Source organism: Paramacrobiotus metropolitanus, unplaced genomic scaffold (genome assembly GCF_019649055.1).
Source record: "Paramacrobiotus metropolitanus isolate TYO unplaced genomic scaffold, Prichtersi_v1.0 Parri_scaffold0000105, whole genome shotgun sequence".
In the NCBI taxonomy this organism is placed as follows: Eukaryota; Metazoa; Tardigrada; class Eutardigrada; order Parachela; family Macrobiotidae; genus Paramacrobiotus; species Paramacrobiotus metropolitanus.
Window position 1 is genome coordinate 353,980 of NW_026570325.1, and position 22,822 is coordinate 376,801.

The 22,822-nt window shown below is 44.1% G+C and overlaps 6 protein-coding genes across 14 annotated transcripts; 2 read left to right on the forward strand and 4 right to left on the reverse strand.

Moving 5' to 3' along the window:
• Window positions 1–889: 889 nt before the first annotated feature.
• LOC129597474 (uncharacterized) lies at window positions 890–3,888 on the reverse strand. Of its 2 annotated transcripts, XM_055495040.1 has the most exons (4): window positions 3,687–3,888; window positions 3,583–3,623; window positions 2,206–3,282; window positions 890–2,131 (listed from the first exon to the last, which is right to left on the reverse strand). In XM_055495040.1, the coding sequence occupies exons 2-4, from the start codon at window positions 3,599–3,601 to the stop codon at window positions 1,476–1,478; spliced, it is 1,752 nt and encodes a 583-aa protein (XP_055351015.1). In that variant the 5' UTR covers window positions 3,602–3,623; window positions 3,687–3,888; the 3' UTR covers window positions 890–1,475. The 2 variants fall into 2 exon arrangements, with proteins under 2 accessions (XP_055351015.1, XP_055351016.1); XM_055495041.1 differs by lacking the exons at window positions 3,583–3,623; window positions 3,687–3,888 and adding an exon at window positions 3,352–3,535.
• A 302-nt stretch (window positions 3,889–4,190) lies between these two features.
• Window positions 4,191–6,724, reverse strand: LOC129597475 (uncharacterized). Its single transcript, XM_055495042.1, has 3 exons — window positions 6,514–6,724; window positions 5,202–6,272; window positions 4,191–5,099 (listed from the first exon to the last, which is right to left on the reverse strand). The coding sequence occupies exons 1-3, from the start codon at window positions 6,530–6,532 to the stop codon at window positions 4,438–4,440; spliced, it is 1,752 nt and encodes a 583-aa protein (XP_055351017.1). The 5' UTR covers window positions 6,533–6,724; the 3' UTR covers window positions 4,191–4,437.
• A 555-nt stretch (window positions 6,725–7,279) lies between these two features.
• LOC129597455 (uncharacterized) lies at window positions 7,280–13,301 on the reverse strand. Its single transcript, XM_055495007.1, has 18 exons — window positions 13,189–13,301; window positions 12,762–13,042; window positions 12,381–12,641; window positions 12,181–12,289; window positions 11,867–12,104; window positions 11,655–11,806; window positions 11,411–11,584; window positions 11,230–11,327; window positions 11,070–11,171; window positions 10,737–11,007; window positions 10,119–10,601; window positions 9,744–10,033; window positions 9,526–9,616; window positions 9,213–9,437; window positions 8,880–9,141; window positions 8,179–8,737; window positions 7,934–8,117; window positions 7,280–7,703 (listed from the first exon to the last, which is right to left on the reverse strand). The coding sequence occupies exons 2-18, from the start codon at window positions 12,902–12,904 to the stop codon at window positions 7,407–7,409; spliced, it is 3,939 nt and encodes a 1,312-aa protein (XP_055350982.1). The 5' UTR covers window positions 12,905–13,042; window positions 13,189–13,301; the 3' UTR covers window positions 7,280–7,406.
• A 147-nt stretch (window positions 13,302–13,448) lies between these two features.
• Window positions 13,449–18,237, forward strand: LOC129597446 (dual specificity protein kinase zak2-like). The gene is made up of 3 exons (XM_055494984.1): window positions 13,449–14,240; window positions 14,627–15,640; window positions 16,320–18,237. Exons 1-3 carry the CDS (start codon window positions 13,835–13,837, stop codon window positions 16,970–16,972), a joined length of 2,073 nt encoding a protein of 690 aa, XP_055350959.1. The 5' UTR covers window positions 13,449–13,834; the 3' UTR covers window positions 16,973–18,237.
• On the reverse strand, window positions 17,415–20,230 carry LOC129597447 (calcium-dependent protein kinase 5-like). Its single transcript, XM_055494985.1, has 3 exons — window positions 19,868–20,230; window positions 18,540–19,559; window positions 17,415–18,317 (listed from the first exon to the last, which is right to left on the reverse strand). Exons 1-3 carry the CDS (start codon window positions 19,875–19,877, stop codon window positions 17,644–17,646), a joined length of 1,704 nt encoding a protein of 567 aa, XP_055350960.1. The 5' UTR covers window positions 19,878–20,230; the 3' UTR covers window positions 17,415–17,643.
• On the forward strand, window positions 20,085–22,666 carry LOC129597448 (uncharacterized). 8 transcript variants are annotated; one of them, XM_055494991.1, is made up of 3 exons: window positions 20,085–20,203; window positions 20,862–21,450; window positions 21,533–22,666. In XM_055494991.1, the coding sequence occupies exons 2-3, from the start codon at window positions 21,018–21,020 to the stop codon at window positions 22,174–22,176; spliced, it is 1,077 nt and encodes a 358-aa protein (XP_055350966.1). In that variant the 5' UTR covers window positions 20,085–20,203; window positions 20,862–21,017; the 3' UTR covers window positions 22,177–22,666. The 8 variants fall into 8 exon arrangements, with proteins under 8 accessions (XP_055350966.1, XP_055350969.1, XP_055350968.1 ...); XM_055494994.1 differs by having other exon boundaries at window positions 20,090–20,142; XM_055494993.1 differs by lacking the exon at window positions 20,085–20,203 and adding an exon at window positions 20,236–20,372.
• The last annotated feature ends 156 nt before the right edge of the window (window positions 22,667–22,822 follow it).

A 22,822-nucleotide genomic window follows, 5' to 3' on the forward strand; every position in this document is an offset into this window, starting at 1 on the left:
GGGAGAGACTGTGGATACTGTATAGACCTAGCTGGGAAACTCTTGGAGCGAAGCGGTTAATGGCTCTGAAGAATGCAAACTGTTCAGTCTGATCTCTATGAACGACCAAGAAAATTCTGCTGCTAATGTTTTCCGAGCGCTTTTGCTATGTACGAAGTTAATGTAGGTCAAGCTCCTTATAGCATAGCACTCCAAATTATATTTCAGCACAAAAACAAACTTCCGTTAGATTTACTATTTTTGCAACTCTTTCCCATGTAAATTATGACAAAACAATCGGTAAATCAGTTGTAAATTTACTTTATTGCGAAGTGTTAATTTTATCTCCTCAAAAAGGCAGTCAGGATAATAAAGTTCAAAGTGAGTTTATGAGTATTTATCAAAATTCAGTTATTATTAACTCACTTAAATTACTGGACAGTCTGCAGCGTTATCCGGTCGTTAAGCTTCTGGCACGTTGGTCCAGGAGGAAAGATGCCGGTTGGGTGCTGTCAATGGTTGTTGCTGCGCAGAAACCGGTTGTGTGTTGTTCAGGATAGGAGCCGGTTATGGCGGTGGAAGTGTAGTTGGCAAGGGGGAAAAGAGTACTGTTAGCAAACCACAACGGGATGGAAAAAGTGTTGCTAGTTTCAGCGGATCCGGAAAGGGCGTTTGATGGAATGCACTGGGTTAGATGGTAGGACACCCAGGAGCGCCATGCAATGGCAACTTCTAAGCTGCCCCTAGTGGGTTGGGTTAATCCACCCGTACCACGATAAACGAGGTTCGATGGTTCGTCGGTAATTACCCAGATCTTAAGTAAATCACAATCTTACGTAACGCGCGAATTCAGGAACATCATCATCAATTTAATCAGAATCAGGGCAAGGGCAAGGGCAAGAGCAAGAACATGTGGGAAAGTCAACCGTCTGCCGGTCGAGGCAGCGTGAGCACGTCTACTGATTTCACATCCAGAAAAGTCAGAACATCTCAGAATTCTTCATAACCGATAACATGGATTCACAATTCTACTGAGATAGGCGGTACATCTGTTTCCGATTGAGTTGTTACCAATGACAATCTGTAGAACATGATTCTACGGCTACATTATCATCACAATCCATAGACAAACCGTAGATCAAGAAATCATCAAATACTTTTAAGTGCTAGAACACTCCGTAACCACCTTCAGCTTGTTGCTGCCTTCTAATTGGCTACTTATGATGCTTCATACTGGAATTACGCGATCACTGGGAATGTATGGCTAAACTTACAACCAACAGACCTACTACAGGTGACGACGGACACTAATCCGATCTTCGCAATGTGAACAAGATATTGTTCATTAAAGCAAGAGACCTACACTGTCTGCAATATGTGAACACAAAACGCTTGCAGAAAATTTCCAGAAAATTCGACGATGTTTAAAAAAACACTATGAAAATGAACAACAAATGAAATTAGTTTCACCGCCTCACAAAAAACTCAGTAACAGCCTACTGCCTCCAGTATTCTGCAACGCCTTCCGGAAGAGGATTTCCGCCGCGTGATGCTTCATACACAGGGTAACCAATATTGAATACTCCGCTTGTATCAAGTATGGCGGCATATGGCCGGTTTGCGGGATTAAACTGCAAACATTCTTCAACGAAACTCCGTACACTGCATGGTATCCAGTCCGGAATTTCCGGCAAGATTTGGTTGCTCTTCAGGTGGTATAGCACAGCCATTTCCAACTCGATAGGCTTACCTTTGGCTCCTTTATACAGCGGTGGCTGACCACTGGCCAGATGCAGCGCAATGCACCCTAGGCTCCATGTATCACACTTGCGTCCGGTGTGCAGGTCGTGCTCCTTTTGAGCGTCCATCATTTCCGGGGCGACAAAACGCCCATCATCTCCGCGACGAACACTAATCCCGTTCAGGACGGACGCGTCACCTTTCAGCTCCACATGTCGCATCAAATGGAAGCCGCCAATTTTTACGGTGCCTCTGAATGGATACTCGGAGAAAAAGACAAGGCAGCTGTTTAAATTGCGATGGACGATGCCGTGTCCGTGAAGGTATTTAAGACCTTCCAATACCTCCGAAATCCACCTCCCAGTCAAATCAATTGGTATATGATACTTCGCAGCGTCGTTGAAGTTCCCTCCTAAAAAAACATTTACCAATTTATGGGACACTTTGCTTGTAGTTGGTTGATTTTTCATGACGCATGCCTATCACCTGGACAGTGCTCCGTAAATACTTGAAATTCCATTGGGAAGGACTGATGTGCTAAAAACTGGCATCCGAAATGATGCACCACATTCTTGATCCCCTTTTGTAGAGCCCGTATGCCGTAGTAGACAGCACGCTTTTTGGTTTGAGCATCGGTATCATTTTCCATGGTCAACACGTCCTCGAGTTTGCCAAACGCATTAATCTTCACTCGACGCGCTTCTTCTACTTGCTTCGCATCCCGACCAAATATCACGTAACGCCAAATCTCGACGTTCTTCTCTGGATGATGGCCGCCGTCAGTCCACTGAAGATCCCCAACCTGAACCGTCAGTGTTGGGTCGCTTCCCATAAACGGGTGCGGTCTTCTGTTGGTAACGATGAACTTTCCTTCGACCGGCTGCAACAGCTGATAATGTGTGGCATCCAGTGCAAACAATTCAGTGAGCGAAAGATTCAGATTGAGAAACGGCAGCTGGCTTAATTCATGAAGACCCCATCGTTTCGATGGATCCGGTTCCATGCAGTGAGCCAGAAATTCTTCACAAGCGCATGGTACTGGGTGTAGCAATGCCATTTCCGGACCGACAGCAAGACCGGCTTGACCGGCATCTTTGTATAAGTCTTGGAGCTGCTGTAGCGTGGCACAATCACCAAGATATTCAGGTTTAGAAAAACGATTTTGCCGTTTAAGCTTTAGTGGCGCATCACAATTAATCAGTTGGATTGCCAAGCATCCCAGCGCCCAACTGTCCACTTTGCTGAGATCATCGATTAACGCGGGCAGTGCGACGATACCTTCGGGTGGAATATACGCGATATTGTCGGAGCTCTCGTTTATCCATTTCGTCCACAGTTCACAGACGTTTTTACGATCGCCCAACACCGCACAATCTTGATCTTTTATCCATTGCATCAATCGTTCGGCGTCAGTTTTAAAATTGGGATTATCCTCAAAAACGCCGGAGACGTTATCCCGGAATATTCCTCCGTGACATGGCGGAGATTCCGTCATCACCTCCATAGCGGTGCTTAGCACGGTGAAAATGTAATGTCGAATGATTTCCAGTTCTTCCTGCACACCTACATTAGAAGGCCATGAAAGACAGTTTGTACTTTGTACTAGAAACCCCACACGTTGGCAATACTTACCTTACCAGGTTACAAAAGTAAAAAAAAGCAATGTCTTAAAAAATCTACAAACAATTTCTTTAAATTTTTATAATGTACTGTTAATTTTTTCATTAAATCCCAAATTTGTCGTAAAGGTATTAATGCTTTGAGTCTTCTTTTTTTACATGTGCGCGAGCAAAACCATTTACATATCTTTCATGACAAAATCAGCATTTATTACCGTCCTAATTAATTAGCATATGTACTTACTCTGATCATGTTGTGCCATATTGATACGTGTATCCAAACGACTGTGCCAAAGATTTTATATTGTACAAACTCTACTGCATGAAGTACCGTATCACCTGATTTACCTTAAACCGCACTGCCGTAGCCAACCTGTGCCAACCAAGCGCCGTTTAGCCCGTTAATGTGCCGAGTGAGTGTTATATTGGCTCTGTACTTTTGCGGTTCTACGGCATAATAAATTCTGCGAAGACAGACACGAGTCGTTATCAAAAGCAAGCAGCCCGTCCTAATTGCAGACTGATAAAAATTTTCATCGGCAGGAAAACGATGGTATTACGCATCAGCGCGCCAAACGGTAAAAGAACACTACGAACTATCTATTTTCAGTGCATTGACTTCCATGTGCCGGTAAATTCCGGCCCGCTGCATTAGAGTCCTACCTAGATGATTCATGCGTCTTGTTATCAAAAGTGGTTTTAACGCCTGCGTCATTTCCGTTTTGTCTTGACTTATATTGCGCAGCGCCCGGCACCTGGTGGCATAATATTATGTGCATGACTTTGTTTTATACTCGTTCGTAAGTAGTATGGAAGCGTTATTCAATTCACACTATTTCAAACCTAGACGCAAACCTCAGTTAGCTTTGTATATTACGTTAAATCGCTCTTTAAATGCTTAAAGCAGTTTTTTTCAAAACCAGACGACACATTTTTTAAAAAATGCTAATAAAATACTTGAACAAATTTTATCAGCGTCAAAAGGTTAACTAGCAAAAAGTACGTTGTCGTGCATTGACAGACCGGAGCGAGAATTAAGCAAAATTGCCGTATAGGTCTGCACAAGATTAGTACATTGCGGAAAAAAATTAATTAGCGTTCACTGCCTCCAATATTCAACAACGCCTTCCGGGAGAGAAGTACCGCCGCGCGCTGATTTGTACACAGGGTCATCAATATTAACACACAATAATCCGCTCGTATCAAGTTCAGCTGCATATGGCCGGTCGGTCGGATTAAACTGTAAACACGTAATAACGAAGTCTCGCATTTGATGTGGTATCCAATTAGGAATTTCTGGTAGGGTTTTGTTGCTCTGCAAGTGATAGAGCACAGCCATTTCCAGCTCAATGGGCTTGTCTCTGGCTCCTTTATACAATGGCGGTTGACCACTGGCCAGATGCAGAGCAATACAACCAAAACTCCAGGTATCACACTTTCGACCGGTGTGCAGGTCGCTCTCCTTTTGGGTGTCCAACATTTCTGGTGCGACAAATCGCCCATCTTCGCCGGGACGGGCGCTAATTCCGTTCTTCTGGGAGGTATCACCTTCCAGTACCACCTGGCGCATTAAATGGAAACCGCCAATTTTAAGGAAGCCTTTGAATGGGTTCTCGGTGAAGAAAATTAGGCTGCTGTTTAAATTGCGGTGCACGAGTCCGTGTCCATGGAGATACTTGAGGCCTTCCAGGATTTCCAAAATCCACTTCCCGATGACATCAACCGGTATATGATAAAGCGCAGCATCCCTCAAGTTTCCACCTAAAATTTACATTGTTATGTTACTGCAGAAAAACGAACTCATTCTTAAATTCCATAGAGATATTTTTTAAGTTTTTAAATGAGTACGGTTTCGCTGCTCACCTGAACAGTGCTCCGTGAAAACTTGGAATTCATTTGGAAGGGACGGATGTGAATAGAACTGGCATCCAAAATGATGCACTACATTCTTGGTGCCCTGTTGTAACGCTCGTATACCGCAATAATCAGCCCTCGCGTTTGAACGAGCTTCTGCACTACTGTCCATCATGGTCAATACGTTCACCAATTTGCCGAATGCCTTAATTTTTCCTTGCCGCGATTCCTCAATCGCGGCCGCGTCGCCAAAGAGCACGAAGCGCCAAATATCAACATTTTTCTGCTCAATGCGGCCACTGTCAAGCCATTGAATAACCCCAACCTGAACCGTCATTGCTGGGTCGCTTTTCATAAAAGGGTGAGGTCGAGTATTGGTAATACTGTATTTGCCTTCAATCGGTAAAAGCTGCTGATAGTCGGCATCAAGCGCAAACAAGTCCGACAGTGAACGCTTTAAATCGAGGAATGGAAGCCTCAGCAGGTCGGCTAAATCCCACCGGTTAAGCGGATCTGGTGTCAAGCAGCGCGCTAAAAATTCTTCGCATGCAACCGGCACAGGTTTAATCAAGTGCATTTCCGGACCGACCACTAATCCGGGTTCACCAGCACCTGCGTAAAACTCCTTTAACTGTTGCAACGTGCCACCATTGCGGAGATGGTCACTCTTGCCGAAACGATTTTGCCGCTTGAGTCCCAATGGTACATCACAGTTGATCAGGTCGATCGCCAGGCATCCCAACGCCCAGCTATCAACTTTTTCGAGATTGCCAGCTAACTTCGGCAGCGCTGCGATACCTTCCGGAGGAATGTACGCGACGCTAGAGGAGCCCTCGTTAATCCATTTCATCCATAATTCTAAAACGTTTTTCCGATCGCCCAATTTCGCGGAATCTTGATCCTTTATCCACTTTTTCCACAGTACGGTCATAGGTTGCGAACCATCATCATCAAAAACGCCAAAGACGTTTCCACGGAAAATTCCACCATGACATGGCGGAAATTTTTCTGTCACCGTGAGCGCTGCGGTCAGTATCGTGAAAATGTAATGTCGAATGATTTCCAGTTCTTCTTGCACACCTACAAAACATCTGGTTTCGTTCGGAGATTCAAAACGTGAGTTAGAGTTTTATAAAAACAAACCGAAAAGCATAAGAAAGGAAACAAAACCTTTAATAACCGCTAATAAAAAATGGCAAAAATCTAATAATACCGAAATCGATTCTAAAATGAAGACTGAGGTCAGCTTGCATGTCTGGAAGAGACATCCGAAGCAGCCTCAACTGCCAAAATTTATTGCCATATTCATCCAGCCGCTTACCCGGATTTTGATCGGCCATTCTTGGCACCCGAATAATGTTTTTCGAGGAAAGGAAACGCTTTGGGCAAGTACCGACTGTATGTGCTAGTATTACCTATCCGCGATTGCCCAACCGGAAAGCACCATGCATGCCCTTAACAGTACAAATGCAGCGCAGCGTATGAAATTATGAATGCATGCTTGATGCTTCGTACTTCTGCGGTTCTACCTACATAATTCGTGCAACACAGGCAGGCGCGAGGATTGCTTATCAAAAGCAAATAGTCTGTGCTAGTTACAAACTGATAACAGTTTTCATCGACAGGCAGCCATGGCATTATATGCACATCAACCTGGTAAACGCACTAGTGCAAACACACACTGGAAACATACCCGCAAACACATACGTTATTATGTCGGTAAATTTATCTAACGTCAAAGCACAGTCCTGTGTTGGTGATTCATGCGTCTGGTCAAACGCCTGCGTCATTTCCGGTGAGCGCTGATTCAGCGCTGCGTCACAAAAACGGTGTTACGTGTACCGTAATGATACACTATGCGGTGCAGACGCTTTACGTGATTCTAACAGTTACAGTAATAACAATCAAAATTGTTGTACCGCTAGGTTTACGTTCAGTTAAGTCAATGTTTTTGCCAAATTGCCCTAATTTGTAATCTTTGGGAGTTGCTGTTGATCTCTAAGTTTTCATGTCAGGCTGCCTTAACCTTTTTTATACAGCGAAACAATCAAAGTAACTCTAGTTACTTGGCAGTTGGCATTAACCAGTTCAACGGCATGCTTTTATTATTCACCATTATTAGATTCATGTGCTGTACTAACATAAAAAGGAACGCTGTAAATTTTTTTTTGTGGTGCAATCAGACAGAATGTTGTATAAAAAATAAAAAGTACATTATTTTAAAATAAAAGTCAAATCTTCCCATGACAGACACCTACGAGGTTTGGGGAACTCAACGTTCCAAAAAAAGATGTCGACCGGTATCGTAGATATCACTGACGGTTTTAATTTGGCGTATTTATGGTAATACACGGCGATAACGTAGGTTAGAATGGCATTAGGGAGCCTCCACGTTGTTTTCTGAATTTCCCCAACTGTTGAATCTTCCGCTCTCGTAAGGGTATGATATTCAAGTGACTTGATCAGATTTGGCAACTCTGTTTCCGTTGTGCATCCTCTTCCTTGCAGCAACTGCAATAAGACTTACGATTATTACCATTTTTTGCATAAACTGCAAACAATACCTGCTGTGAAGTGCGCTTCTTTTTACATTAAATAAAAAATTCTAATTTTGTGCCGGCTGCTCGACTGACACAATTCGATGCTACAGAGTACGTACGCATTAAAGAGAAATAACAGCCACAAATGATGTAGGCACCACAGTGACCACACAACGTCGAGATTCTATTGCAATAACTTACGTCTGGGTTGCGAAGGACTTTCTCCATGATTCTGTAGTACACAACCAGCCAGTGAGGATAGCAGTCAGGTTTTGTGAGCCCCGGAATTCCCTTGCTTTCTTCTTCAACGGCCTTGAGGATGAAAGTCGGCAGTGCTTCCAGGTCGGCCAGTAAGCGCAGTTGTTCGCTGGTATTTATGCGCGAACTAAGAGAAATGGAAGTAATTATTTGCTAGCATTTAAGTGATGATGAAGAGATCTTTTTACTTTGCTCCTCCATTGATATGGGCGAAAAGTTCCTGTCGGGCTTTAACGTAAAATGGCTTCTCCAGTGTAAAATAATGGTTATCCTTGGCGAGCACCGAATTAACCCTTTTAGACGATATTGGTTGGTTACCAATAACCAAGTATCCAAGCTCCGCGAGACGTGAACAAAGTGCCTCCGATGTCTCATCGTTTCCGAGGTTGAAATCGATCTCCACATCCTGGTTCTGTTGGGGATTTTGAGTGGGTATGCCAGTACTCTTGCCAGTACTCGGATCATACTTTTTGAGAACGTTACCCACTGGCGACAATTTGCTGAGTGTTGCTTGGTTTCCGCTAAAAGGGCACCCGCGAAAGTCTTTACTCTCGAAATCTCGGGAAACCTCCTTAAAGCCACCCAGTATGAGGAGTAAGGTCAAGTTGAAAATGTCCACATCTTCGTAGCACTTTAGCATGAGTGCGTCAATAAAACTTGGCGCCGTGCATGTCTCGGTAACTCTGGGTTTTTGAGCACAGGTTGGATCGTTTTGGTCCCAGGAAATCAAACCAATGGCTTTGTGATCTAGAGTAATAAGAGTGTGAGACAAATAATTCATTCGTGTGCAGTATGGTAAAAGCCAAAAATTCCACTCTTTGCGGCGCGTGCTTTTATTTCATACACAGGTATCTCAACAGCAGTATTAAATTTTGAAACTAATGCTTACGAATGCATGTGAGAATCTCTTCTGGCAATGTCTGATTGCGAAACTCTTTCAGGTACTCCGTAATGGCTGCCGTCACCAGCACGGCATTGACATGCCGGTAGAAATGTTTGGGCAACATCGGCCAAATCAGTTCGGCTTCCGCATCTGATTTCTTCCATTTTTCTGACTGTTTTTTGGGTAGTTCGCTGGCATCCACCACGACACAAATCCGGCTGTCTTGAAGGTTGACAGCACGTAGATGGCTAGGATCTGCTGGATTTCCCTAACACATAATATATTGATGACTCAGTTCTACAAATGCACTGGAAGCGCATATACAATGATTTTCGTTACTTGAACGAGAAGGATATCGGGAAATTCCTTTAAGGTGGGCCATTCTTTGGCTAAACAATCGCGTTCGGCCAGAATAACGACTACCGGCGGGTTGATATGAACGGCTCGCAGCGGCTTAACGAAGTTGACCAGTCCAATGGGGGCGGGGTCTCGGTCGGAGACAACGCAAATAACGATATGCTGCTCCAGCTTGGACGGCAGCGCGTTTTCGAGTTCGTGCGGCAGCTGAGTAAGCATGATGAGCGCACCAGCGATATGATTATTCTTTTATACTTATTTTCCTATATTTACCGTATTTTAGCAAATGACTTACCTTAACCGAAGTTTCGGCTTTGGCTAGCTGGTAGCGCCAGTACTGTCCAGTGCTGTCACAAGCAATATTTTGGGCGCCGCATTCTTCCACACTATAAATAATATCATATTATCACCGTGTCAGAAATAGTTGCTACAGTAGGACCATTTTGTCCTTATGCTGTTTGAAAATTTACTTTTACTAGTAGAATTCGTTGCAACTCTTAAAAACTTGTATACCATTCAGTATCCGTGCTCAAGGCAATTCGAATCCGTCTTCTAGCATCTCTGTCATCTTGTACGGGATTATTGGGTTGGACTATTGCGTTCTGTCCGGCACGTGCTAACGAAGCTTTTCCATTTTGCATCATTGCCCACCTGCGCGCAGTACTATTCAGCTCGCTGTTCGATGCATTGGTAATGAGGAAACATTTGGCGCCCGGTTGCAGAAAAAGATGCTTCTGAGGATACAGATGATATTCACCGTCTTGTAGTACGGCAAACAATGTGCCCTGGCGTTCAAACGTCCGCTACGATAAACAAAATCAAGTCATCTCTGACAACTGCACCGGCAACGATTAACCAAAAATGCAGGAAAACACAGTACGCCGTTACCCGTGCATCAGCATAGGTCAAGTTTCCGGTAATAGTACGACCAGGCGCCGCCGTCGCATTCAACGGTGCAAGGGCCGGTTCAGCAGGTGCGATCACAATTAATGCCACCTCTTCACGGGGTTGCGCCGCAATTGGGCTTCCACGTCTTCTGTTGTTGCGTGCAGAATTAGACTCCACGTTAACAACTGACTCTGCTTGATTGACAGCCGGTGCCGTTGAAGTGGAAGATCCGGCGCGCATGTCATTATTGGGTGTGTTCGCAGGGGCTGCAACTGCCGTTGGTACCGGCAAGGTAACTGCTTTCACAGTGGGACCTTTCTCTTCGCCAAACCACTGATTGATCAGCTGAGGAAACCCGGGTGCAAAGTAGCGCTGCGCCAAAAGGGCAAACTGGAATTCTGCTGTGCAGATTATTTGATCGGCCTGCTGCTTGGTCGCTGGATCGCTTTTGTCGCGCCAAAATGGAATATGGTAAAATTTTTCCTGAGGAAAGCTTTAATTTGCACTTAGCCAGTTTTCGTATTCGTGAATAACTAAAAACTGCCTTACAATCTACGTTAATGTTGTAGATATTGAATCGTAGCAGATTCTTTCTCGTTGTAGAAATATCAGTTTTACCTTGTTTTCAAACATAAGAATTTTGACAATCACCCTCGTGTTGCGGTGGCGTTGCTTCATTTTATTGACCCGCAGGAAATTGCAGTGGTCTTCTTCGGCAAAATTAGACGCGTTTTCGTTGGCGAAAAACAGGGCACACTGACAATTATCGAAAACTTGATTCTTTAGATCATCGTTCTCAAAAAGCGAACCGGAAATAACGCTCAGTCTGTCTTTGTGCTTTCCAGCTACCGTGTGCATTTCTTCGACGGCAGCATCGTTAGTGGTGGGACTATAAAAAACGTCCTTTAGAAGTTTTTGTAGGCAAACTCCACAAGTACAGGTATCACTTACTCCACAAGTACAACGATTTTTTCTTTAGGATTGGTCGAACGAAACCTCTCCGCAAACTTCTCCACAGCGTCAGAGTTGACCGAACCAAGCAGTAAAATAAACCTGAAAGGTCAATTTGTACGTAACTTTATACAACAGGCGGAAACCGAAAGCCCTTTACTTGGTGTCCTTTCTGGTATAAACTGCGCTGAAAGAATGTATGCGCAATATTTTCGGCAGTTGCTTGAACATTTCCGGTATAATTTGTGCCAAGAAAATCTGCAAGGTTTTTTTGCGTATGGATGGCATTTCAAAGCACAGCTTTATTTACATGATCATGCGGAAAACGTCAGCCTACGCACCAGAGTAACCGCCTGGGCAACGTAAACCGAAATTCTGCCTATTGTGGTTTCCAGCTGCCCTGATGTTAAATCTAGGAACACAAGCTTGCCGTATAGAAACGCCACTAGTTTTCCGTACGTTAGATCTTTCGGCGTTGTGTAGGTTGATAACCAAGGATCACCCAGTGTTTCCACCTGCGAAAACATTAATGCAGCGAGGAAGGTTATACCCGCCCAAATGGGAAAACGGTTTGAAAAACCATACCAGTTGGACCCAGGCAGTTAGGCTTAGAAACGAGCATACAATCCAGGTTATTCGGCGCATGACCGTGCCTGCGGCGATTGGTAGTTTCCGGAAGATGCGAATGATCTCGTCGCATAACCAGGTAAAACAAAAAATTCGTAAAAACTGTAGACCTAGAACCATAATATTGTATTAGTTTTTCCCAGAACTTGATAACCGAATTGTCAACATACTGGTCGCTGTAACGTTCCAGTACGACAGCGGTTCGATGGGCCAGCGAGCAATAATGATTATTTCGTAATATAAGAGCGGTATATTGGCGACACTAGCGAAGCATTCCCAGTCGCGAATGGCGCTCCATATTCGTTCTGCGAGGCATGTCGGTTCTTTGCAACAACCTTCTTCCTTTTTTCCATTTTCGTGACTTTCTACGGCAGTGGTGGAAGTAATTCCGCACGGTCTGTAATTCACCTACAAACGTATAATTCGGACCCAATTCATTGCAGTTTTGTCACAGTTAGAACAGAACTGAGGTTCTTGTGCTCACTAGGTTTAAGAACAGCAGCAGCAAAAGCGCAGCGTTAATTGAGACATCATCTTCAATCCAGAATCTAGTGCCGGGCAGCGTTTTGTAGTACCATCCCTGAGACAGTTTCCTTTAAAAAGCAGTAGGTAGTTAGTTAATCCAAGTAGGCAAAATTATTTATCAAATATTAAGCATGTAGCAAAATTTAGAAGCTATCTTACACAAAGTCACTTCCGAAATATGGTTGGAAAAAGTTGAAGTAGAGCGAGGTGAAACTCAGCACGAAAACAGCCAGTCCTCGCCAGTCAATTTGCTTGAGTGTTGTCCGCAGGAAAGATCCGATGCTGTTGAGTAATGCCATGCACCCATACCGACACACCAGCGAGACCAAACACTGACCGATGCCGATTACGAACAAAGCCACAAATATTCCAACCGAGGCGGTGTACGAGGTCCATGGCAAACAGGATAGCGCATTGACTCTACCGCAACACCGATATCATTGCAACTGTTTTGTGGAAAACTGCTATCTGCACGATTTTTTTTATGAGATTCTGATTTGTTGTGTGCGCAGTTTTTTCTGCCGCCACTAGCCAACTTACGCCGATGCGTTTTCCGGTTGAACCAGACGGCAGAGTCCATACGTTGCAAGCTGACTGAAAGCAGCGATAGGAGGAGATACACTAGCTGCAACGGAGGCATTGGCCGCGTAGGACTGATTTGCCAATGGCAGCGATCCATTCATTTTATTCGAGTTCGGATGTTGCACGTTTCAGTCCACTTGAAAATTAGCATCTGTTGCAATGATTGCAGTTTATATCAGCGGAATCTGCTCAGTTTTCCAAATTTACCCGCCACAGTCGTTTTCAGACGCTCTGATCGGCTGCTAACAAACAGTTAAAAACCAATCTTCCTTTTTTTAAAAAAAAACGCATTCAGTACGAAGCTTTTCCGGGAACTTTTACTTGCGGCATGCACAGAAATATGGAAAGATAAGTGTTCATTCCGCATCACCTGTACAAAGCGTACTTATCAAATTGCCATTGTTGACATAGTCCTGCGGTAAACAGTAAAAGCGATAACGGCTTCGTGCCGTTCTTTGTGCAAACTAACCCGCAGACCTTGAAATGTGTAATTAGCCGTGAGAACTACCAGTGTCGGAATTATTCCTAGGCCAACTTGTTACAATGCCGGTGTGTACGCACTAAGCATTTGCTATTCACACGCTTTGGCCTGCAGGAAGTTGTTCTAAACCGGAAACCGATACTTGCAATCTTTTTCTGCGATCAGCTTAACAGCGAAGTCGATAACTAACGGAATGCGTGTGTGCATAGTGTAGATAACACTGCACCGGTACTTTCTGCATTACAATGCGCTGCATGAAACACGTTCTAAAAATCAGTATACGGTACAGTAATGCATTTGATACTCGAACTAATGGTATCAGTAATGCATTTGATACTTCGTCGAACGTAACGCGGAATGAGCTGTATGTACTGCAAACGTATGGTTTTGAACCTTTTTGAACTGCTCAGTAATATCCAACTATGCTACAAAATAAAAGCTTTTTATGGCTGTTAAAATTATTACTCTTGTTGTTCACATGTAACTGTCTGTTAACGATGGCATGCATTGTGTTGGTATAAAAACAAGGTGAAATTTATCAGAGCGAGCAATGGCCGAAATTTATGCTGGAGATTTCCAGCACAAGCGTAGCATGGGAAGCTCCATTACGTATCAAGTCGCGCTTTTTAAAGATGAAGGGCCAAGTAGCCCAACGAGAGCCGGTGAGGATGACATTCCGTTATGTGGAAAGCCAGCGGATGCGTACTTCGAAGTTTCCGGGTTTGGAAGATTTGCGAAAATGACACCGTTGCCCACCACAGCCGAACTCACGATAGTACCATCGCTGCGGGCCGATGCAAAAAACGAAATGGACGAATTAAGAAAGCTGCTGAAACCATTGGTGAATGCATCGATGGACGAAAACAAATATGTCCAGAAGTATTACGGCGTTAGTTGCAAATGGGGGACGTCGGGACTACCTAGTGCATGCTACATTTTGACAGAGTGGTGCGAAGGTAAACTGATTCGAAACAGAAACACAACACATATTTGGTCGATAGTATAGTTTGGAATGCCTAGTTGCTTACCCTAACTGTTTCTCTGTGAAACGGTACTGCTCGTGCAAACGCATTAGATATGCACGCTGCCTGTGAGTTCTCTTCCCGTGCACGAACTCTGTAGTGCAGCTTGTGCGATGCTAAAACAGTACGTTGTTAATGCATGGTAAGCACGATTCCCCAAAATAACATAGACCGTTCGTATGTGCATTTGCAGGCACACATGTTGCGCGCCGGTTGTTGCACACTGCGGTTTTAATTATGGGTTACTGTATCCGGTATTTAAATAACCTCAACTGGTAAAAGCTGAAAACCGTTCTCTTCAAGGAGACCGCTACTCGTAGGTTTGCCCTTGGACGAAGTTATGGTGAAGTTAGGTCAAAGGCCTACAGACTACGCTATTGTACGATGCGCAGCACAGGTACTGGAGGGTCTGCAATTTCTTCACGACAACCAGATAATTCATCAGGATATCAAAGGAGCCAACATTATCGTATCATCCAGCGGCAAAACTTTGAAGATCACCGGCCTGACCAGAGCCAAGCACTTTACAGGGTCCTGCACACCTCCACGATATATCGAAAGCGCAACCGGCACGGTACCGTTTGCCTCACCGGAAATGGTAGCACTTTCGGTCTCCACGTCGAACCACGCAACACACGTCGGCCGAAAGACCGATATCTGGAGTCTAGGTTGTGTTATGGTACAAATGTTGAATCAAGGCCAACCTCCTCGTTTAACTGATGGCGACTACGAAAGAAAGGACGCAAAGTCTCCACATCCATCGAATTTTAAAGAAATTCATCGTCTCTTTCTGATGGGATGCCGACCACACTTTACACTGAAAAATGACAGCATACTTAAGCCAATTCTTGGTGGATGTCTAGCTATGGATCCGGATAGACGACTGCTTACTCGACAGTTAATCAGCCTTATTCATGATTTGTACTATTTTCTCTTTTGCAAAATTACACCTGTTCGACAGCAGACTGAAATGCAGAGGTTTAGAGTGGAACGCTACAACCTTCTGCGGATACCCGAAGAACCAACTCCAGCGGAACCTGCAGAGCCGAATAGCCTAATACCAAGGTTTTTTGGAAATGACGACAATGTCGATGAACGGCTTAAAAATATGACGCTTCCTGAAATGGTCACAAAGAGCGTCCAACCCGATTGGGTTTCGATTATATCGCCGGTTAGGGACGATGATGCTCAGCAACAAACATTACTGGAAAACAAGCACAAGGTGTTTGAGCTGCTTATCAAATTTGCGTCGCAGACAAAATATATTATACACCACTATGCGGTAAAACCGGAGAATCCAACAACCGAACTGCGAGTCTTCACAGTAGTTGAAGGTAAGCCGGTTGTCTGGAGACTGGAGTGATAAATATAATTAGAAAATCTCCATTGTACGACAGTACAGAGTATAATGGAGATTTCGCAGGCCGTTGGGCTCTGCGAAAGTAAAAAAATCGTAAGGTATCGCGGTTGTGAAAACCTCAGGGAGTATTGCAGGCAGCTTGCGGCAATAAAATTATACCTTTGAATACCGTAATTCGTGCGATTCGCGCGCATTTCCTTTATGATGGCTTGCACTCCTATAGAAAGCGCTTCCACTCTCAGTTAATGGTTTTTATTTTACCAAAGAATCCAGCTTAAAATTTTAAACGTAGAAAATCTGAGACTTCCGGCGTTCGTAACGATAAACAACCGCCCGGTGAAGCAGCTCGACGCGGTTTTTTCTAGCAAACTTTCCAGAATTCCCATTCTTTCTGATTTTCTTTTCTTTACGAAAAGAAGTTTTCCTGCACTACGTTCGTCAAACATATCAAAATAATATTAAAGATTTTATGTGTACACAAATGTCGTTGTTTGGAAGCAAACTGATGCGAAATCAGCTGATCTGCTTTCGCGCTAACAGGAATTTAATATACAACGTAAATCAAACGGAAAAAAGCGCGAGTGTTAACAAATAATAAGTCGATAAGTATAGCTCAGCGGGTAAAGCATTACATACCCTGATTTTGGTTGCAGACACCTACATGCTTTTATCTACCAGGATCACGCTGCGCATATTTCAACGTGAAATGATTTCTGGTTTCACTGGTCAGATACTAGAAGGGCTTGCGTTCCTACACCAAAACGGGATTATTCACAAAGATATCCGCTGCTGCAACATCTACGTGGACAGAGATATCGTGAAAATTGCTCATTTTGAGAAAGCAGCGTTCCACCACAAGGACTCAATGTTGGGCACGTCCATAACGTATCCGGAAGGCTCGTCACAATTTGCTTCGAAGGAAATGCAGGAGCTTCTGGCTTTTGATGGCAGTAGGAGGGCAGGTCCGGTGGGACCGGCTACGGATGTGTTCAGTTTGGGTTGCACGGTGCTGGAAATGTATGCACGAAAGGCACCGGCATGGGTGTATGATAATGCGGATAAAACATCGGAAAAGTATAAGTTTCTGTCAGGCGACCGCACGGAAGGAGAGTTTGTTCGGCATCTTTATGAACTGTGGCAGCGCCAGGCCATGCCGGATGTCAGCGGTATTATACCAGAAGCAGCCGAGAAAGCACGAGACTTTGTTCATGCATGTTTCATGCCATCTAGCGATCGATCACCATGTGACCTGTTAAAGTTGCACCCGTTCATCCGTCCTCCGTTGCCAAGCCAATGGATATCGTAATTATTTTGGCTGTTTTGTATATGTATCATATCGGCCTTAACTTTCCTTGAAACCGATAGCATTCGAGACGGTTAACCTGCCCTTCATTTTACGATGAACGATGGTGCCTCCCGATTCCATTTGCCAATAATGTCAATTGCCAGTTTGTGTCCACGACTCTTCATGACGGCGGCATAATACGTTAAGCATAATGATTACCCTATTTACAGAGTACCATCCATTTTCAGTTGAATTAATTTGTTTTCCCGCTACATACCGCGGTAATAGCGACTGTTTTTCAGTGTGCGCAGGGTTTTTTAACACTAGAGCCGTTACAGGGTTCGCTTGACCTACCCTATGAATATAAAAATTTGCTTTGTGCTGATGCACAACTTCGTGTCTGCTTCGGTTGCCACGGTAGTATGCCGTCATACTGAGCTCGCATTTCAATGACAAAGCTGTGCAATAATGCGCACTGATGCTTTTATACTGTATGAGGTTTCTTCATCTCTGTTGCTTACGTAGATATTTCTGCTTTCCGACAACATTTCACTGACAGATTATGATGATAGACGACATTGTGCAATAAACTAGAAAATGCCACAGGCAATCACACTGGTAACGAAAGCTGTCAGCACTGGCATACCGTAATTGGCGTTGTGCAAATGAAGTGAGCAATGCAGGCGCCATAATCAAGAGTAATTCCCCCAGTACTCCGCAGTTTCAACAGGAAGTGGTTCACCACCGCGATTTGCGAGATACTCGGCGGTATCCGGTTCGCTTGTCCCAAGGCATCCGGTTTGTAAGTTGTGAAGAAGCTCAGTAACGCCCGGCCGTTTATCCGAATCGAACTGCAGACAGGTTTTAATAAAATCCTGGACATTCGACGGTATCCAGGCATGAATCAGAGGCAGTTTCTTGACGGCGCTGTTAAGATGATAGAGAATCGCCATTTCCAGTATCATGGGCAGATTTTTTGCGCCTGTATACAGCGGTGGAGCGCCGGTAGCTAGCTGCAATACCACACACCCCACACTCCAAATATCACACTTCCTACCCACGTGGAGGTCCTCTTTATCAGAACTAACCATTTCCGGTGCTGCAAATCGTGCATCCTGTCCTTGCCGGGCACTTACTTCGTGTTTTGCAGTAATATCCGCTTCCAGTTGCCGCATATATTGGAAGCCGCCGATTTTAATGGCTCCTTTAAATCCGGCTTCGCTAAAGAAGATGACACCCCCGCTAATGTTGCGATGTGCGATGCGGTGCGCATGAAGATACCCAAGTCCTTGAAGCAATTCGTGTACGAATTTGGCGAGGATATGAAGAGTCAGTTTATAGGCAGCCACGGCCTTGAAAGTGCCTCCTACGAATCGCATGTCATTCCTTAGTTTGACTAACATTCGGGTAAAATATTAATCATCCCAACCGATCAGCCCATAAGGAAAATTTAATATTTAACAGCATCAAGGCTGCGTAAGCACTACCGTTGACAATATTATTAGCAACGGTAGAGCATCGTGATATATGTATCCGTACATTGGAAAACTAGGCACCTCCGTTTAACAGTTTTCGGTAACTGCCGTACCTGGACAATGCTCTGTATAAACCTTCAATTCCATCGGCAACTTCTCGCATTGTGGCAATACAATTTCACATCCAAAATGCTTGACAATGTTTTTGTTCCCTTCTTGCAGTGCGCGTATTTTGTAAACCGCTGCCCATTTCCGTGTTTGCTCATGTGTACTGCCATCCATAGACTGGGCATCAATCAGCTTACCAAAGGCTTTTATCCACAAATCATGCTCCGTCTTCATGGCTTTCGGCTCCGTGCTTCGTGTATTAAAGCACCAGATATCTACAGGTTTCACCTCGCGGTGAGGGCCATCGCGGTATTGCATGTCGCCTAGTTGATGGAGTAAATGCAAATCATCGCTCTGCAGAAACGGATGCTTGCGCGTATTCGTTACGATAATCGACTCGTTAAAGGACAATGTCTGGGGGTAATACGTTGCATCGATGTTAGACAACTCCGCTAATGAAATATCAAGATTGAGAAAGGGATGCTCGCTGAGTCGTTCTAAACTCCAGCGCTTTGCTGGATCCAGCTCCAGGCAGCGGCCCAAAAAGTCCTCACATGCGCAAGGAATTATTCCCACCAGATCCATTTCCGGACCAACAACGAGCCCCTTTTCCTTACCTGCATCTTTATATAACGCCTGCAGTTCCGGCAATAGTGATTTTTTCAGTTTCAAGTACTGGGCACCGCGCTTGAACCGCCAGTCCCGCAGTAGTATCAGGGGCTGACCAAAGTTGATCAGCTGAATGGCCAAGCAGCCGAGCGCCCACACATCGGCTTTACTGGTGTCGCCGGCTGATGCTGGTAAGGCTGCAACGCCTTCCGGTGGGATGTAAGCTACATTGGATGATCCGCCGTCGGTCCATGTCATCCACAGAGCTAGCGGGGTCTTCGCTTCGCCGAGAGTAGCTGTTAAATTCGTGGAAAAGCTGACATTGTCCCAGAAGACTCCTCCGTGGCATGGCGACTTTTCTTTGACAACTTTCAGTACACTGCAAAGCTGCTGCCGGGTGGTTTGCAGCGGGTCCTCTGCAACCAAATAATTTTCTGAACGGTTGGGCAAAATTCAGAGAAACTTATTCAGGTACCTCCTTTTTGACCATAAGTACGTCTGACTGATGCAATAAGAGCTAAAGATAATTGAGAGAATACATAAATTACTAATGTATAACTTCAACCTCCAGTTTGCAAATGCTACAGAATAATATTACGGAGACGATGCGTTAACACCACCCTGTATCGCTAATCGATACATTCAGAACAAGATTTGTGGCTGTTCTAAATCGATGACGAAACATATGCGCGCAATAAAAAGGTACTGAGGTAAGGTAAATCACCTTCTGTCATCGTGATTCACCGCTTAATGATTCCAACAGGATGTCAACATACTGGGAAGCGAGATCAAGAAGCAGTGATAATTTGCAGTCTGTTACCCGCTGCAGCTGACGGCAGAAACCGGTAGTTCTATCAGTGGAACATGAAAACAGCCAGCAAAACAGCCTGCCAGTGTGTTTCAGCTTTCTGTTTATAATACCGTACTATCGTCCGTCGTTGTTGCAGTACGGTCCGTAGTAGGCGGTGTGAGTTCTGTTTCGTTATCGTCTTATCGATGGTAAATAAAGAATGTTTACTAAAACTATTATTCTGGAATAATGATTGTGGCGTTGTTGGCTGTACGTATAATCGTGAACAAGTACAGTAAAGCGCCGCAGTTTCCGGTTAATGTACAACTGTTTGCTTGCTGTTAAGCTTATTTAATTACTGTGCTTCGTACCTCTTTCTCGCTGAATCGCTCCGGGCTTAAGCACTGCATTCTACATATTTTGCGTGCTGAGATCAGAGGTTGTGATAATGTAACTTTGTGTACCCGTTCAACAAGTTGTGCATGTTACTCGTCCCTAAGTTAACACACTCAAGAATTTGTTGCACCTATAATGCATTACCCGTACAAATATTGCGAACGGAACAAGTGTTATTCATGAACTGCACATGCACTTCCGCGTAAAATTTACTGCGTAGTAATTAGCTTGTACTGCATATCTTGTGATTTGACTGATTTCCTATAGCGATAAATGCTAGTCATGAGATGGGTTGGTAGCTGACACATAATGTTAACATATATCGGTTTCCACGCATCCCTTTTGTACGGTAATCATTAATTTTGTGAATAAGTATTTGTGCGAGTGTACGATAGTATGCAATAATGCAACTCGTTTTTTGATTGCATAGTTCTGGCTAAAAACGATACTGAATTCGAATGAAAAACGCAAAGAAGAAATTTCCTTATTAATGAGAAAATTATAAATGTTAAGTTGACTCTTCATTCTTTAGGAACGCCATGGACGATATATATCTTGGATTTGCTTGAATGTATGGACTATTTCTCCCAAATGGCATCATATAATACTGGATAACGCCTACCGATAGGCGATCGCCATAATATAATTTTTTATAAAAGCCTTTTCTAAAGTGAGAACACCGAAAAGAATGGACAATAAAGCAGAAGGCGCCTGCGGTTCCTGGGGAATTATGCTAAGCAGGACAGAGCACCAGATTTTGGTGCTCAACCGTTATAACATGCAAAAATCTTTGCCGAGGGAAAGATGTGCGGCTGACATTCCTCTTCACGAGTGTTCTGGCAACAGAAGTATAGCGTTGGAGGACCCAACAGAGAAGCAGGATAGCCTGAAAACGTTGGAAGGCAAACTCGTTCATTTGGACAGATTCGAAGGAGCTGAAACCGCCTCTGCCTGCATTGTTTCAACGTTTAATAGAGAACGGTCCGAAATGATTAAGGACAAGCAGAATGTAGCCGAGAAACTGGCCCAGATCGCTTCGGAGACAAAGCATGTCCTCAAGCATCTTAAACCGGTTTACTTAAAGCCAATTACGGAGTTGATCATTCTTACCGAAAGCGAAAGTAAGCTGGAGATTTATTGTGGAAACATTCTTTATGAATTGAAATAGAAGAGGATTACCTGTACAAGAAAACTGTTTTATAGGTGACTTTCAGCCGTTAGCCGCGCTAATAACTACCAGAGAGTTCCGTGTAACGTTGGTACCGGAATTCACAAAGCAGATATTAAGCGGTCTGTGCGAGATACACAAACACGGTATCGTGCATAAGGATATCCGGTGTTCAAATATCCTCGTGCAAAAACACCGCACAGGAGGAACTATAACATTTAAACTGAAAATTGCCCACTTTGAAAAGGCATCACATTGTACTCGGGAATCAGACCACAACATAATATATCCCGAAGGATCGTCGCAGTTTGCTTCACCGGAAATGCAGCAGTTGGTGTTTGGTGCGGACAAGTCGACAGTCAGAGTGGACACAGCGACGGATATATTCAGTCTCGGCTGCACCATCATTGAGATGGTAGAACGCCGTCCACCGCGCTGGGTATACGAGCAGGCCGGACAGATGATGCAGTATAATTTCAGGGTTGAACGTACTTTGACGGATTTCCTTGTTAATCTGGGCACGTTACTGAGATGTGAAGCCCAACCGGATGCCAGTTTTTTGGAGCAATTTCCCAGCGCCTCTGATTTTGTTGCGGCATGCCTAATGCGATTGCCGGCTAACAGGCACACATGCAAACAACTGGAAGAACATACACTGATTACGGGACTGCAAATGTGATTTACTTTACGCTACTGTCGGTAAATTCCATTTGCAACCAAACACACCGCTTCCAAAAAGAAACCAATCTGTGAAATATTTGAGAAAACCGGACGCCTCTTCGATGTTTTACACGCCACTGTATCATCTGGCACCAAATCGCTGGCTGACAGTGACTGATACTTTAACGTCAGCAGATATAAATTTATCGTTTCATTCAAAGAACTAGGAATATCTTTTTTAGACTGCTGTACTGAATATCTCCTGCTTAGCGCACACAGATTCATTCAGCGTCAGTAAACAAAGAGTTCTAATTGTTATTCATAGCAGTTCCACTGTTAATTACAAACCCATCAGGGGGTAGCTTTGATAAAAACGTGCATAGTTATTGAAAGCTGATCATGGCTTTTTTTATCATAAATTTATGGATGTTTTTTCGTTTTTACGTACGCCAGTCGCGTATATGGTCAGTTATATACTATACGTACGTCCAATAAAACTAGCCTGTCAATTTGAAGGTTTCTCGTGCAGTGGCACCATGCATAGACGTATGTCATAACTAGGAAAGTGCACCGCTCCGATTCTCTCGAAGTGTCGCTTTCTTTTTTTCCTTTCACTAATTCGTTTACGTACTTCCTGGCAGCGTACGTACTTAATTAGTTACTTA

Excerpts from the sequence above, each read along its gene's own strand:
- LOC129597455 (XM_055495007.1), bottom strand. The coding sequence starts at position 12,904 with ATGAATGGATCGCTGCCATTGGCAAATCAGTCCTACGCGGCCAATGCC. Across the intron at positions 10,034-10,118 it reads TGACCTATGCTGATGCACGG|CGGACGTTTGAACGCCAGGG; the intron begins GTAACGGCGTAC and ends TGTTTATCGTAG. Across the intron at positions 7,704-7,933 it reads AAGTCCTTCGCAACCCAGAC|TTGCTGCAAGGAAGAGGATG; the intron begins GTAAGTTATTGC and ends GTCTTATTGCAG.
- LOC129597474 (XM_055495040.1), bottom strand. Across the intron at positions 2,132-2,205 it reads ATTTACGGAGCACTGTCCAG|GAGGGAACTTCAACGACGCT; the intron begins GTGATAGGCATG and ends ATGTTTTTTTAG.
- LOC129597475 (XM_055495042.1), bottom strand. Across the intron at positions 5,100-5,201 it reads TTTCACGGAGCACTGTTCAG|GTGGAAACTTGAGGGATGCT; the intron begins GTGAGCAGCGAA and ends TGTAAATTTTAG.
- LOC129597447 (XM_055494985.1), bottom strand. Across the intron at positions 18,318-18,539 it reads TTATACAGAGCATTGTCCAG|GAGGCACTTTCAAGGCCGTG; the intron begins GTACGGCAGTTA and ends TGCGATTCGTAG.
- LOC129597446 (XM_055494984.1), top strand. The coding sequence starts at position 13,835 with ATGGCCGAAATTTATGCTGGAGATTTCCAGCACAAGCGTAGCATGGGA. Across the intron at positions 14,241-14,626 it reads TTTGACAGAGTGGTGCGAAG|GTTTGCCCTTGGACGAAGTT; the intron begins GTAAACTGATTC and ends CGCTACTCGTAG. Across the intron at positions 15,641-16,319 it reads AGTCTTCACAGTAGTTGAAG|ACACCTACATGCTTTTATCT; the intron begins GTAAGCCGGTTG and ends TTTTGGTTGCAG.
- LOC129597448 (XM_055494991.1), top strand. The coding sequence starts at position 21,018 with ATGGACAATAAAGCAGAAGGCGCCTGCGGTTCCTGGGGAATTATGCTA. Across the intron at positions 21,451-21,532 it reads CATTCTTACCGAAAGCGAAA|GTGACTTTCAGCCGTTAGCC; the intron begins GTAAGCTGGAGA and ends ACTGTTTTATAG.